A 13,059-nucleotide genomic window follows, 5' to 3' on the forward strand; every position below is an offset into this window, starting at 1 on the left:
GCAACTCCCACCTTTTCATGTTCTCTGTATGTATATATATCTCCTCACTATATGTTCCATTCTATGCATCCAATGAAGAGGGCTGTAGCCCATGAAAGCTTATGCTAAAATAAATTAGTTAGTCTCTAAGGTGTCACAAGTACTCCTGTTCTTTTAATAGCAAAAATACTTAATTTCCAGGTTTAACACTTTAGGCTTGAAAGTACAATGATAGCCCCTGATTTATCTCTTAAATACAGGATTCCTGCTTTCACTAACCAGTCACAATTTTTTATTACGCTAAAGAGGAAATTTTGGAAAGATTAGTTTCAAATTGAAAAAGCATTATAGTCTTAACTGTGGGGTTTGTGGTGCTTAGTAAAATGTATTGAAATACTGTAGGCAGATGCCACAAAACAGCTGAGCTTCAAGTATTTCAGATTTCTTTTTTATTTTGCTATTTATGAACTAACACAGAGGGTTTATTGTGCCTGTTTCAGTTCAGAATTGTTAGTTTATTATAATGAGTTCATTGCTTTTTCTGGCATAGTTTTGTTTTCTTAATGCCATTCTCATCCAACTGAAACTTACTGCTGAGGTAGAGTGAAATCCTAATCCCCTTGTGCCAGCCAGGCGTACACAGGAGATAGTTCAGAGTGAGGGTTTGGAGGATAGAATCAGGGCTGGCTCCAGGCACCAGCGCAGCAAGCAGGTGCTTGGGGCACCGAACGGAGAGGGGCAGCACATCTGGCTCTTCGGTGGTAATTCGGCGGCGGGTCCCTCAGTCCCTCGTGGAGCGAAGGACCTGCTGCCGAATTGCCACCAAAGAATGAAGCGACGGCAGTAGATCCACCGCTGAAGTGCCGCAGATTGCGATCGAGGCTTTTTATTTATTTATTTTTTGCTGCTTGGGGTGGCAAAAACCCTGGAGCTGGGCCTGGATAGAATCCTCCATTCTCCCTCCACCCCAAAACTCAGAAGCTGGTGGTGAAGAACCGGAGTAGCTGGACTGCTGTTGCTATAGCCCATTAGCCTGCTGTTCTCTGCCTATATCTGCTGCAGCTTTCCCTTCTGCAACATTGATTTACTTCCCGTGCCCATCCAGCGCTCCCACAGCCTCCCGTTCTGTTCCCCCCTGGGGAGAAATGCTGAAGAATGTAGTTCCATGGCACAAGGGCTTGCACAGGATCTCTGTATATCCCTTCCTCTTCCTGGCTCACTCATGTATGGTTCTGTTGCTTTAAATTTGGCGCATTCTTCTTCCTGGAGGATTTAACCTATAGAGAATTTATTTAAATATATTTCACCTTCTGATAATCTCATTTGAATGTCTTATCTTAAAACATCCTGATTCTTTCTGTTGTTATGCATGAGGATCCTTTATTAAAGCGTGTGTTTTTTCTTGTAAATATTAGCAATGATTATACTTTTTTTTTATCTGCTTCGCCCTGCCCATTAACATATTGCTTCATAATCCTCTCAATATATTCCTGCGTACACAGGCAGAAACTGTCAAAACAGGCTTCTGGGTTGAGAGTTTACTTGAATACAAGACCTAATTTAAGGCCTAATTAAAGAAGCATTTGTCTACTGTTGAATTATCCTTTCTAATTTTGATTTTTCTCCTATTACTTGATGCTATGTGAATAATGAACAGAGAAATAGGATCTTCCTGATTACTACTTCACCAAAATAGAAATAGTATAATATAATAAGAAAGAATAGCAGTTTGGTGGATGACCTGCATCTGGCCACAAAACGATAGCTCAGAGTCCGACTGTCTGACCGAATGCCTCTGGAGTGGGTGAACAACAAAACATTATTTGTCTAATCTTGAATTCAGAGAAGTACAGCAAAATTCATCACATAAGTTATTCATTGACTATGTGAATTGTTCACCCAGCTCGAATAGATAACCTTTAAAAATATTTTGTATTGATTTTTTTTTAAATCACATCTAGCAAGTCAGTAAGCTGGGTGCAAAGAATATGTGTTTTAATACCGCTAAATGTATACATCTGGAAACAAAGAATGTAAGCAATATTCAGGGCCGGTGCTACCATTAAGGTGAACTAGGCAGTTGCCTAGGGCGCCAAGATTTTGGGGCTCCAAAAAGTGGTGCCCCGAATTATTTTTTTACAGCAGTGTCTCCCCAAGCACGTGGTTGCTGCTTCACTTCTCCCTCCTCTCAGGCTTGCAGCACCAATCAGCTGTTTGGAGCCACAAGCCTGGGAGGAGAATTAGAGCGGGGGCAGCGTGCTCGGAGACAGGGCCGGCGCTTCCATTTAGGCGGCCTAGGCAATCGCCTAGGGCGCCAGGATTATTGGTGGGTGGCATTTTGCTGGAGGGGGCGGCAGGTGGCTCCGGTGGAGCTGCCGCAGTCGTGCCTGCGGACAGTCGGCTGCTCCCGCGGCTCCAGTGGACCTCCCGCAGGCACCACTGCAGCAGCTCCACCGGAGCCGCTGGACCAGGGTGCAGGACGGCAAAATTGCCATGCGCCTAGGGCGCTAAAACCCCTAGCGCCGGTCCTGCTCGGAGAGGACGCAGAGCAGAGGTGAGCTGGGCTGGGGAGGTGCTGCATGGCTCCCTGGGGGGGGGAGCTGCCGTGGGGGGGCACCTCAGGGCAGGGGGAGCTGCCGCAGAGGGGGTGCCTCAGGGTGGGGGTCAGGGAGCTGCCACAGGGCTGGGGGGCGGGCGCAAGGTGGAAGTTTTGCCTAGGGCGCGAAACTTCCTTGCACTGGCCCAAGCCATACTTGCAGGGTTGGGGACTCTATTCTGGGAGGCAGTGACTGAAAAAGATTTGAGGTTGATGGTGGATAATAAGCTGAACATGAACTCCCACTGTGACTCTGTGGCCAAAAGAGCAAATGCAATCCTGAGATGCATAAACAGGGGAATGTGGAAGAGTAGAGAGATTATTTTACCTCTGTATTTGCCCCTGATGTAACCACTGCTGGAAAATGGTCTCTTCTGGCCTTAGAATTTATGTATGTATCTAAATCAGACATTACAGAAATTACTATGGATTAAATTCACCCCATGTATAAGTAATTAGAGTTATAGTCAGGGTGGAATTTTCCCTTTTATACTTAGAATCAGATCCTCAGCTGATATAAATTTACATTGCTCCTTTGAAGTCCTGGCTAATCCTGTCAATAGCCTTCACTTCTCTTGAGATACACATGCACCCAATCTGTTTCCCCACTCTCATTAAATTAACGTGGAAGCCTTTTTATAACGTGACTCAATATATTGTCAGCTGGGTTGATAGTTGCAAAGTTAACTTTGGTATCTGTCTGTCAGACAAGTCATTATTGGGACAGTCTTTGTACTGAGTAAACTCCTATTCCCAACAAACACAACCCACAGTGTCTAAATTGATGCCAAAATCAGTATTTCTCATCAGTCTGACATGATTTGCTATCAGGACTCCATTTCTGTTTTACATTTTAAGGGCTTAAAACATCCAAACAATACAGTGTAAGTCGAGGATTTTCAGAGGAGCTTAAGGGAGCTAGGAGACTGAATCACAGAATACTTGGGTACACCTAAAAATATTTAAATATACAGCTATGAATTATATATTTTAAAATAATTTCTTCCTGTATTTGCCTGTAGGACTCAAATTCAGATTTCCATGCTTTCCCTACAAGAGTGGATGAGACACTTAAATCAGGGTGCAGAATTTAGCCTCTTGAACCACTTCAGGTGTCACTTGATCTTGCAGGACTGGAGTCTTTATTAGCAGGTAGCAAAAACTTTTCAGATTGCTTTTTAATGTATCTGTTTGCAATGTTAAAGCTCTGTATGCAGTAACAATTTAAGAACTTAATCAATTTTTTATATATTTTAAAGCATCAGATTACACTTTTATGCCCCACTGTTGATCAAACTTGAATTAAATGTATACTTAAACTAGGGATGCATCTGACCCATTTATTTAATGCATTCTTTCAAGTGTAAAAATGTCTTATGAATACAAATCGTAAGGTCATGTTGTTCTTTGTGTTTATGGATGTATTCTTGTACTGATCCGTTTGCAAGGTCAAAGATATCCATTCCTCTTTTGAATATACTGTTTCCATGTCCCTCATCCACTAGGTTAGATATCAGAGCTTTATATGGCCTATGTGTTGTGTTATTTATTTTGGTTTTATTTTATTCATACCTATTAAATGTTATTGATCATATTCTGACAAGCGCTGGGCAAACAGATATCATTACTCAGTGTTAACATTTAGCAAAGGTGGTATCTGGATCCTGATTTACAAAGAAAGCTCAGTCCCCCAGAGAAAAGATACACTATTTTTCCGGGGGATGAACAAACTTAAAGGGCCTGTTAAAAAGCCATAAAGTTATGCTAAAGAAAAATTGGTGTGTAAGAATAGCTTTCACAGAAATATTAGCCATTTGTTTCAATTGCAAGAGAGAGATGGGAGGGGCTGCAGGTACATAAAAACCTTTTCAAGAACTAACAGGGAAAAAAACTCACATACTTTTTATAATTTCTTTGTGCTTCCAAGAAGGAAGGTGCACAGGGGCAACACAATGCAGAGGATGGTTCTCCCTCATAAAATTGTCTCCACAGATTCCCCACTCTTGCAATTCCTCTTGATTTTACCCAATTGTCATTCTGTCAAGATTCATAGACTTTAAACCAAGAAGGGACATTGCAATAACCTATACACTCTGTGGAATTTTATCCTTAATTCCAATATCACCTCCCATAATTTGTGTGATTAATATAATATTTTTAAGATAGACATATAATCTTGATGTACAGATTTCAGTTGATGGATCCCCCATGTCCCTTGGTAAGTTGTTCTAATGTTTAATTATCCTCAGGGGTAAAAATATGTGCCTGGCTTCCAGTCTGAATTTGTCTAATTTCAATCTCTGGTCACTGGATCTTATGTCTTCAACTGCTAAATTAAAGAGCTCTTTGGTACCAGATATCTTCTCTGCGTAGGTTCTTGCAGATCATGATCAAATCACCTCTTTATCTTCTTTTCAATATTGTAGCATAATAGATTGAACTCCTTAAGGGTTAGCTACATTAGCTGTCTTCATATCAAACACAGCACTGGCAGTATGGCTGCTTCTGCTAGCTGTCTTTAAATGACTTTACAGCAGTGAGTCCAGCTGCTACCATTTCTACTAAAATATATATATTTAAAGGGGGTGAATAAATCATTTTAATTTCTGCCCTGGTTCCTCTTTCTCAACTTCTTGAAAATCATTTATCCCATCTTCCTCCTGGCATGGTATCCCATTCCTCCAGAATAACAAAGGACTTAGACCAGGGGTAGGCAACCTATGGCACAGGTGCCAAAGGCAGCACGCAAGCTGATTTTCAGTGGCACTCACACTGCCCAGGTCCTGGCCACCCTCCAGGGGGCTCTGCATTTTAAGTTAAATTTAAATGAAACTTCTTAAACATTTTAAGACCCTTATTTACTTTACATACAACAATAGTTTAGTTATATATTATACATTTATAGAAAGAGACCTTCTAAAAACTTGAAAATGTATTACTGGCATGCGAAACCTTAAATTAGAGTGAATAAATGAAGACTCGGCACACCACTTCTGAAAGGTTGCTGACCCCTGACTTAGACCTATAATGTGCTACTGTCATAGTATAATTCCCAACTCTGGACCTTAGCGTCCAGGATATGGGTACTAGCCTAAAGTCCTCTAAGCTTAATTACCAGCTTAGATTCTGTAGCGTTGCCACAAATCAGGAATTCCAGGGCCTGATACCCTCTGGTCCCCGCAAACCTTTCCCTGGGGACCCCCAAGACCCAGATTCCTTGAGTCTCACAACAAAGGAGAATAAACCATTTCCCTTCCCCCTCCTTTCTTCCTCCCAGCTCTTTCCTGCCCTGGGTACACTAGGAGACCACCGTGATTCAACTCCTTGAATCACCATCCCGAGAGGAATGTTACCTTCCCCCTCCCTTCTTCCCCGGAGAGAGATACAGAGATAAACGCAGAGAGCAGGTTTTTCTTCCCTCCTCCCTTTCCTTTCTCCCACCAATTCCCTGGTGAGTGCAGACTCCCTTCCCTGGAGTCTTACAAAAGATAACCAAAAAATCAATTAGATTTAAAAAAAAAAGAGGAAAACTTTAATAAAGAAGGAAAAACATAAAAATTGTCTCTGTAATCAAGATGGTAAATATACAGGGTTTTTATAGCTTATAGACAATAGAAAGAAGCTTTCTCCAGCAGAAACACAATTTAAGCTACTTCCAGCAAGTACACATCTGCAAATAAAGAAAAATAAGTTAAAAGACTATAACCGCCTTTTTACTTACTCACTATTCTGAATAGATAAGAGACTGTAGCAGGGAGATTGGCAGAAACCTGGTTGCACCTCTAGTCCCGTCCAGGACCCAGAGAGAACAACACACAAACCCAAAACCCACAAACAAAGGCTTCCCTCCACCTAGATTTGAAAGTATCTCTTTTCCTGATTGGTCCTCTGGTCAGGTGTTTGGGTCCCTGTTTGTTAACCCTTTACAGGTAAAAGAGACATTAACCCTTAACTATCTGTTTATGACAGCTACATTGCCAGTAGTCAGCAGATGTAGTTAATTGTTCAGTCTATGAACACTTATGGACATCAGTTGAAATAATCTGAATGAGCAGTACCAGGAATTGAATAAAACATCCCAGGAATTGAATATCACATATATATGTCAAAGTCAGTCTCACAACTGAAACTCTTCATTGATTGAATCTGGAAAATCTTAAGGCGACTATGAACTTAATCCAACAGCAATATTTTTGCTGCTGTAATGAGATCATAGGAGGGGCAGCTCATCTGCTTTTGTCTCTCACTCTTTATCAAGAAAGAAATATTCTATTGGTATTAGTGAGCCAGGTGGCTCCCCGCCACCCTGGAGGGGGAAGAGCCCATCCGGAGGCCGGAGTGGGTGGAGATAGGGAGCTCTGAGCCTGCCCCTCAGAGGGTCAGGCGGTGACCCGTAAGTATAAAGGCTCACCCTCAGAGTTCACTAAGGCCCCAGCCACCAAAGAGACCAGACGTCTCTAGCCTAGCACATGACGCCCAAGACAGCCACTAGGACTGGCCAGGCCTGCCCTGCACTTGCTACCCGGAGGCGCTGCTGGGCCTGCCAACCGCCCACTGCCCCGAAGAACCCATGGTCCTGGACCCCCCAGAGGACAACACCTGGATCCACGTACGACCCGAGGGGGAGTCTGGAAGTAGCCTAGGGGCAGCAGACCCCAGTCTGGCTGCAGCCCTGCCAAAGCCTATGTCGATGTGTTGCAGCCAGAATCCCCACTGACTAAGCAGCGAGTCTTCAGCCGCTGCTAGGGCCCTGGGCTGGGACGCAGTGGAGTGGGAGGGCCTGCGTCCCCACTGCCACCCAACTCGTAGGTAGCAGACTCCCCTCTCCCAGGCCTGAGGAGGCTTAGGCCTATTGTTATTGCTCACCCCTGCCTGAGGGCCTGAGCCCTTGACTCATTGTTGCCCCGCCTTGACCCAGGGCCTGAGCTCACAGTGTTTGTTTCAGTTACCGCAAGGGCTGCCGAGAGAGGCTCTGTGGACAGACTAATTCTCCCTGAAGGACAACTGTGTGTAGTGAGCCGGTGTGGCTCCCCGCTGCCCCAGAGGGGGTGGAACCCTGGCTAACCCTTGTACAGGTAGCTATTGAAGATGGTATTTTCCTCTAGCTGTTTGAGTTGGACTCAGTTACTGAGTAAATATTACATGCTATGTTTGTATAAAATGCATAATCACACATACATTCAGTGAAAATACATATGCATGTATTCAGTGAAAATGCCTGGTCTGAAGCAATCCTTACTGGTTATTATCATTACTTTTTTGTATTGAATTAATGTCCAGAGAGCCAGGGACTGGTGCCCCACTGCGACTGACATTGTGCACACAAGACAAAAATTAGTCCCTGCCCCAAAAGTGTTTCAGCCTAAGGCTCCAATCCTGCAAAGAATTATACATGTGCTTAACTTCACTCACTGCAAGTGGTTTTCTTAACTGCTATGGGGCTATCTGCAGTGCAAACATTTAAGCACATACAAAGGTCTTTGTAGGATCAGGACCTAAGTATAAATACTCCACAGTAGTGATGAGAAGCTTTCCCTCAGAATTATATCTTAGCCCTGGTCTACACTACAGGGTTAGGTTGACTTTAGCCATGTTAGGTCAATTTTATAATTAATTTGTCTACACAAGCAACCCCGTTCTGTAACCTAAAGGGCTCTTAAAATTGACTTCTGTACTCCTCCCCGGAGAGGGGAGTAGTGCTAAATTCAACCTTGCTGGGTTGAATTTGGGGTAGTACGGATGCAAATCGATCTTATTGGCCTCCAGGAGCTATCTCAGAGTGCTCCAATGTGACTGCTTTAGACAGCACTTTCAACTCCGATGCACTAGCCAGGTACACAGAAAAAGCCCTGGGAACTTTTGAATTTCATTTCCTGCTTGGACAGCATGGTGAGCTCAGCAGCACAGGTGGCCATGCAGTCCCCCCCAGAATCGCAAACAAGCTCCAGCATGGGGAGAATGGGAGACACTGGACCTGACTGCTGTATGGGGAGAAGAATCTGTACAGGCAGATCTCTGATCAAAAAGAAGAAATGCTAATATATATGCCAAAATCGCACAGGGCATGATGGACACAGGCTACAACAGGGACACACAGCAGTGCCACATGAAACTCAAGGAGCTCAGGCAAGCCTATCAAAAGACAAAGGAGGCAAATGGTCAGCCTGGATCAGAGTCCCATACATGCTGCTTCTATGATCAGTTGCATGGCATTCTGTGGGGGGGACCCTACCACTACCCCACCACTGTCCATGTACACCTGCAAGGGGGGAGTCTCACGCAACATGGAGGAGGATTTTGTGAATGAGGAGGAGGAGGAGGAGGAGAATGCGCTGCAGGCAAGTGGTGAATCCATTCTCCCCAGCAGCCAGGACCTTTTCATCACCCTGGAGCCGATACCCTCCCAAGGCGGGATCCCCGACCCTGAAGGCAGAGAAGTCCCCTCTGGTGAGTGCACATTTGTAACTACAGTACAGGGTTTAAAAGCAATAGTGTTTAATATTTGATTTACTCTGAAGACTTGGGACGCATTCGTGGCCAGCACAGCTACTGGAAAAGTCTGTTAATGTGTCTGGGGATGGAGCGGGAATCCTCCAGGGACATCTCCATGAAACTCTCCTGGAGGTCTCTGAAAGCCTTTGCAGAAGGTTTCTGAGGAGGGCTGCCTTATTTTGTCTTCCATGGTAGGACACTTTACCACACCAAGCCAGTAGCAAGTAGTCTGGAATCACTGCAGCATAAATCATGGCAGCAAATGGTCCTGGGTTTTGGTCGCATTCAAGCAACGTTCGGTCTCTATCTTTCTGTTAACCTCAGGAGAGTGATATCATTCATGGTCACCTGGTTCAAATAGGGGAATTTTTGTAAGGGAACAGTAAAAGGACATGGTTCAGCTGGGCTGTTTGCGCTTGGCTAAAAGGGATCATCCCTGAGAATAGCTACGCAGTGGTGGAGAGGGTGAAGGGATCATCCCAAATAGCCACACAGAGGGGTGGGGGGAAGTGTGTGCTGCACATCCACCCAAAACCCACAGTCCCTCCTTTTAAATGGCAAACCCAATCGTCATTGTTTTGCTATGGGAAAGGAGGGCACTGCAGTTTGAAAACATTCCCACATGTTATCAAGGTGTTAGAAGCCAAACCCATGTACCCTTTGGCTTACCATGGCTGCCTGGACACCAAATTCTGTTGCCCAGCCATGTGTGATGTGTCACCATACCTGCAGGTGCTCAATATAAAAGGCAAAATGCAACCTTGTACCTAAAGCACATGTGCTGTCTGCTGTGAATTGAAAGAGTCTCACATTTCTGAGAACAAAAGGATCACCTTAAATTTTACTCTCCCTTTTTATCCCCCCACAGGTGCAAATGTTTCTATGCTCCCCCTATCATCTCCATCCCTGAGGTTATCACAGATTAGAAGGTGAAAAAAACGCTCTCACCATGACACGTTTTCCAAGCTCATGCAGTCCTTCCGCACGGATAGGGCACAGCTGAATGCATGGAGGCATTCAGTGGCAGAGTCCAGGAAAGCATTAAGTGACCGTGATGAGAAGAGGCAGGATGCAATGCTGAGGCTAATGGGGGAGCAAATGGACATGCTCAAGCATCTGATGGAGCTGCAGGAAAGCCAACAAGAGCACAGACCGCCGCTGCATCCACTCTACAACTGCCTGCCCTCCTACCCAAGTTCCATATCCTCCTCACCCAGATGGCCAAGAACATGGGGGGTCACTGGGCACCCAGCCACTGCACTCCAGAGCATGGCCCAAGCAACAGAAGGCTGTCATTCAAACAGTTTTTTTATTGCTTATTGTAGCCACACTATAAATGTGGCCTTGTTCTTCCCTCCTCCCCTACCCCACCCGGGATACCTTATCAGTTATCTCCCTTTTATTTTAATTAATGAAGAAAGAATGCAGGGTTTCAAAACAGTAGTGATTTTATTTCCTTTGCCAGCTATGATCAAAGGAGGGAGGGTGGTTGGCTTACAGGGAGTTAAATCAACTTAAGGAGTGGTGTAGGGGACTCCGGAAGATATTGTTACGGTCTAGCTAGGGCCTGCGCTTTCTCAAGGAGAGGTTATTAGCGGATATAAGTTACTAGCAGCTGCTGCTTCTAACTGGTTAGAACTGCCCTGTGTGGGAAGCCCCGGTGTTTTGGGGAACTGCTGAAAGTCCCTGGCCTGAGGCCAGAGGAGGCGGCCATTGCTGTTGGAAAGTCCCCCATTGCATATGTAGAGGCTGCTTTGCATGATATTAGCATGATGCTATAATTGCTTTGGGCTGGGGCTTGCGCGCTGGACTTCGCACCTGACCGAGCTGTTCGGACATTGGACTCCCCAAGCCAGTGGCAGCAACGCGTGGAGTCCCCGTTGCGGGTGTGTCACTTAACCTTCATTAAAGCCAATTAACTCACCTGTGTGTGTGAGCCTCGTCCTTGCAGAGCATCCAGGCACGTAACAGGTGGGTTTGCATCAAGGAGAAACACACACAAGTGTCATACCATAGCCTGTTAAGAGACTGGTTTTCAAAGCCTCTCTGATGTGCAGCACGCCTACCTGTGCTCCTCTAATCACCCTGGTGTCTGCCTGTTCAAAACTGGCAGCCAGTTGATTTGCCTCAACCTCCCATCCCACCATAAATGTCCTCCTCTTACTCTCACAGATATTATGGCGCACAAAGCAACCAGTAATAACAATGGGAATATTGGTTTCGCTGAGGTCTAACCTAGTCAGCAAACAGCACCAGCGAGCCTTTAAACATCCAAAGGCACATTCTACTACCATTCTGCACTTGCTCAGCCTATATGTGAACTGCTCCTTACAGGGTGCCTGTGTATGGTTTCATGAGCCATGGGAGCAAGGGGTAGGCTGGGTCTCCAAGGATAACTATTGGCATTTTAACATCCCCAACAGTAATTATCTGGTCTGGGAAGTAAATCCCCTCTTGAAGCTGCTCAAACATCCCGGAGTTCCTAAAGATGCAAGTGTCATGCACCTTTCCCAGCCATCCCATGTTGATGTCGATGAAACATCCCTTGTGATCCACCAGTGCTTGCAGCACCATTGAGAAGTACCCCTTGTGGTTTACGTACTGATTGGCAAGGTGGTCTGGTGCCAAGATAGGGATATAGGTTCTGTCTATCTCCCCACCACAGTTAGGGAAACCCATTGCAGCAAAGCCATCTGCTATGACCTGCACATTTCCCAGAGTCACTACCCTTGATACCAGAACGTCAGTGATTGCATTGGCTACTTGAATCACAGCCACCCCCACAGTAGACCTACCCACTCAAAATTGATTCCCGACTGACTGGTAGCACTAGCAGTCAGGTGTTACAAGCTTCCACAGTGCTATTGCCACTCTCTTCTCAACAGTCAGGGCAGCGCTCATCTTGGTATTCCTGCGCTTCAGGGCAGGGGAAAGCAACTCACAGAGTTCCAGAAAAGAGGCCTTCTGAATGCAAAAGTTTCGCAGCCACTGGGAATCATCCCATACCCGCAACACTATGCGGTCCCACCAGTCTATGCTTGTTTGCCGGGCTCAGAATTGGCATTCCACTGTATCACATGACCCAATGCCACCATGATATCTCAATTGCCACAGCCCATGCTTTCACGAACGTCTGTGTCCCTGTCCTCATCACAATCGTCCTTGTGCTGCCATCTGTTAGCTGTCTCTTAACTGCAGTATAATGTGTGAGGTGTTTACAATGCTCGCAACAGCAGTGGTGAGCTGCTATGCTATGGCATCTGCACGGGTAACCCAGGCAAAAAATTGAAAAATGATTGTCTGCAGTTGCTTTCATGTAGGGAAGGAGAAAGAGAGGGAGGGAGGGGAGAGTGACGACATGTACCCAAAACCACCTGCAACAATGTTTTTGCCCCATCAGGCATTGGGAGCTTAACCCAGAATTCCAATGGGCAGCGGAGACTGTGGGAACTGTGGGATAGCTTCCCACAGTGCACAGCTCTGTGAGTCAATGCTAGCCACTCCGCCAACTTAATGCGCTTAGTGGGGAAACACACAATCGACTATATAAAATTGATTTCTAAAAATTGACCTCTATAAAATCGAACTCATTTCATAGTGTAGACATACCCTAAGATATCAGAAGAGCCTGTCAGATTTATTCTATGTAAAATACCTGAACACACATTTAACTAATTGTACATATATGAATTATGGGGGTTTTAGATTTATAAACTAGGGAGAATAGCTGGTGAAAGACTAACATGCATAGTGTAATAAATAATTTGTGAGGCTAATGATTTGTCTGTCTTAGCACAGTTTTCATTGCCAAAAAGTTTCACTTAATTTCATAGTAATAGGATTAAAAAAAAAGATTAGATGATTCAGGAAATTCAGTATATTGCTGTTCACCACAGGAGCTTTCTTTCTCTATATGGAGGTGCATATGCTCTATGTAGAGTGTGTATGTTTTTTAAAAGACTGTTTGTTTATTATAATTTGCCATGTCTCCC

General features: G+C 44.9%; 1 protein-coding gene across 1 annotated transcript in view; it reads left to right on the forward strand.

Annotated features, from left to right (window-relative positions):
* GPD1L (glycerol-3-phosphate dehydrogenase 1 like) overlaps window positions 1-3,897 on the forward strand; it is a 41,938-nt gene extending 38,041 nt beyond the window's left edge. The window contains exon 8 of the mRNA XM_030551010.1: window positions 3,598-3,897. Coding sequence (XP_030406870.1) covers window positions 3,598-3,724 — 127 coding nt within the window. The 3' untranslated portion in view covers window positions 3,725-3,897. The remainder of the gene's footprint in view (window positions 1-3,597) is intronic.
* The last annotated feature ends 9,162 nt before the right edge of the window (window positions 3,898-13,059 follow it).

The sequence above is a fragment of the Gopherus evgoodei genome, chromosome 2 (genome assembly GCF_007399415.2).
Source record: "Gopherus evgoodei ecotype Sinaloan lineage chromosome 2, rGopEvg1_v1.p, whole genome shotgun sequence".
Lineage (NCBI taxonomy): Eukaryota > Metazoa > Chordata > Testudines > Testudinidae > Gopherus > Gopherus evgoodei.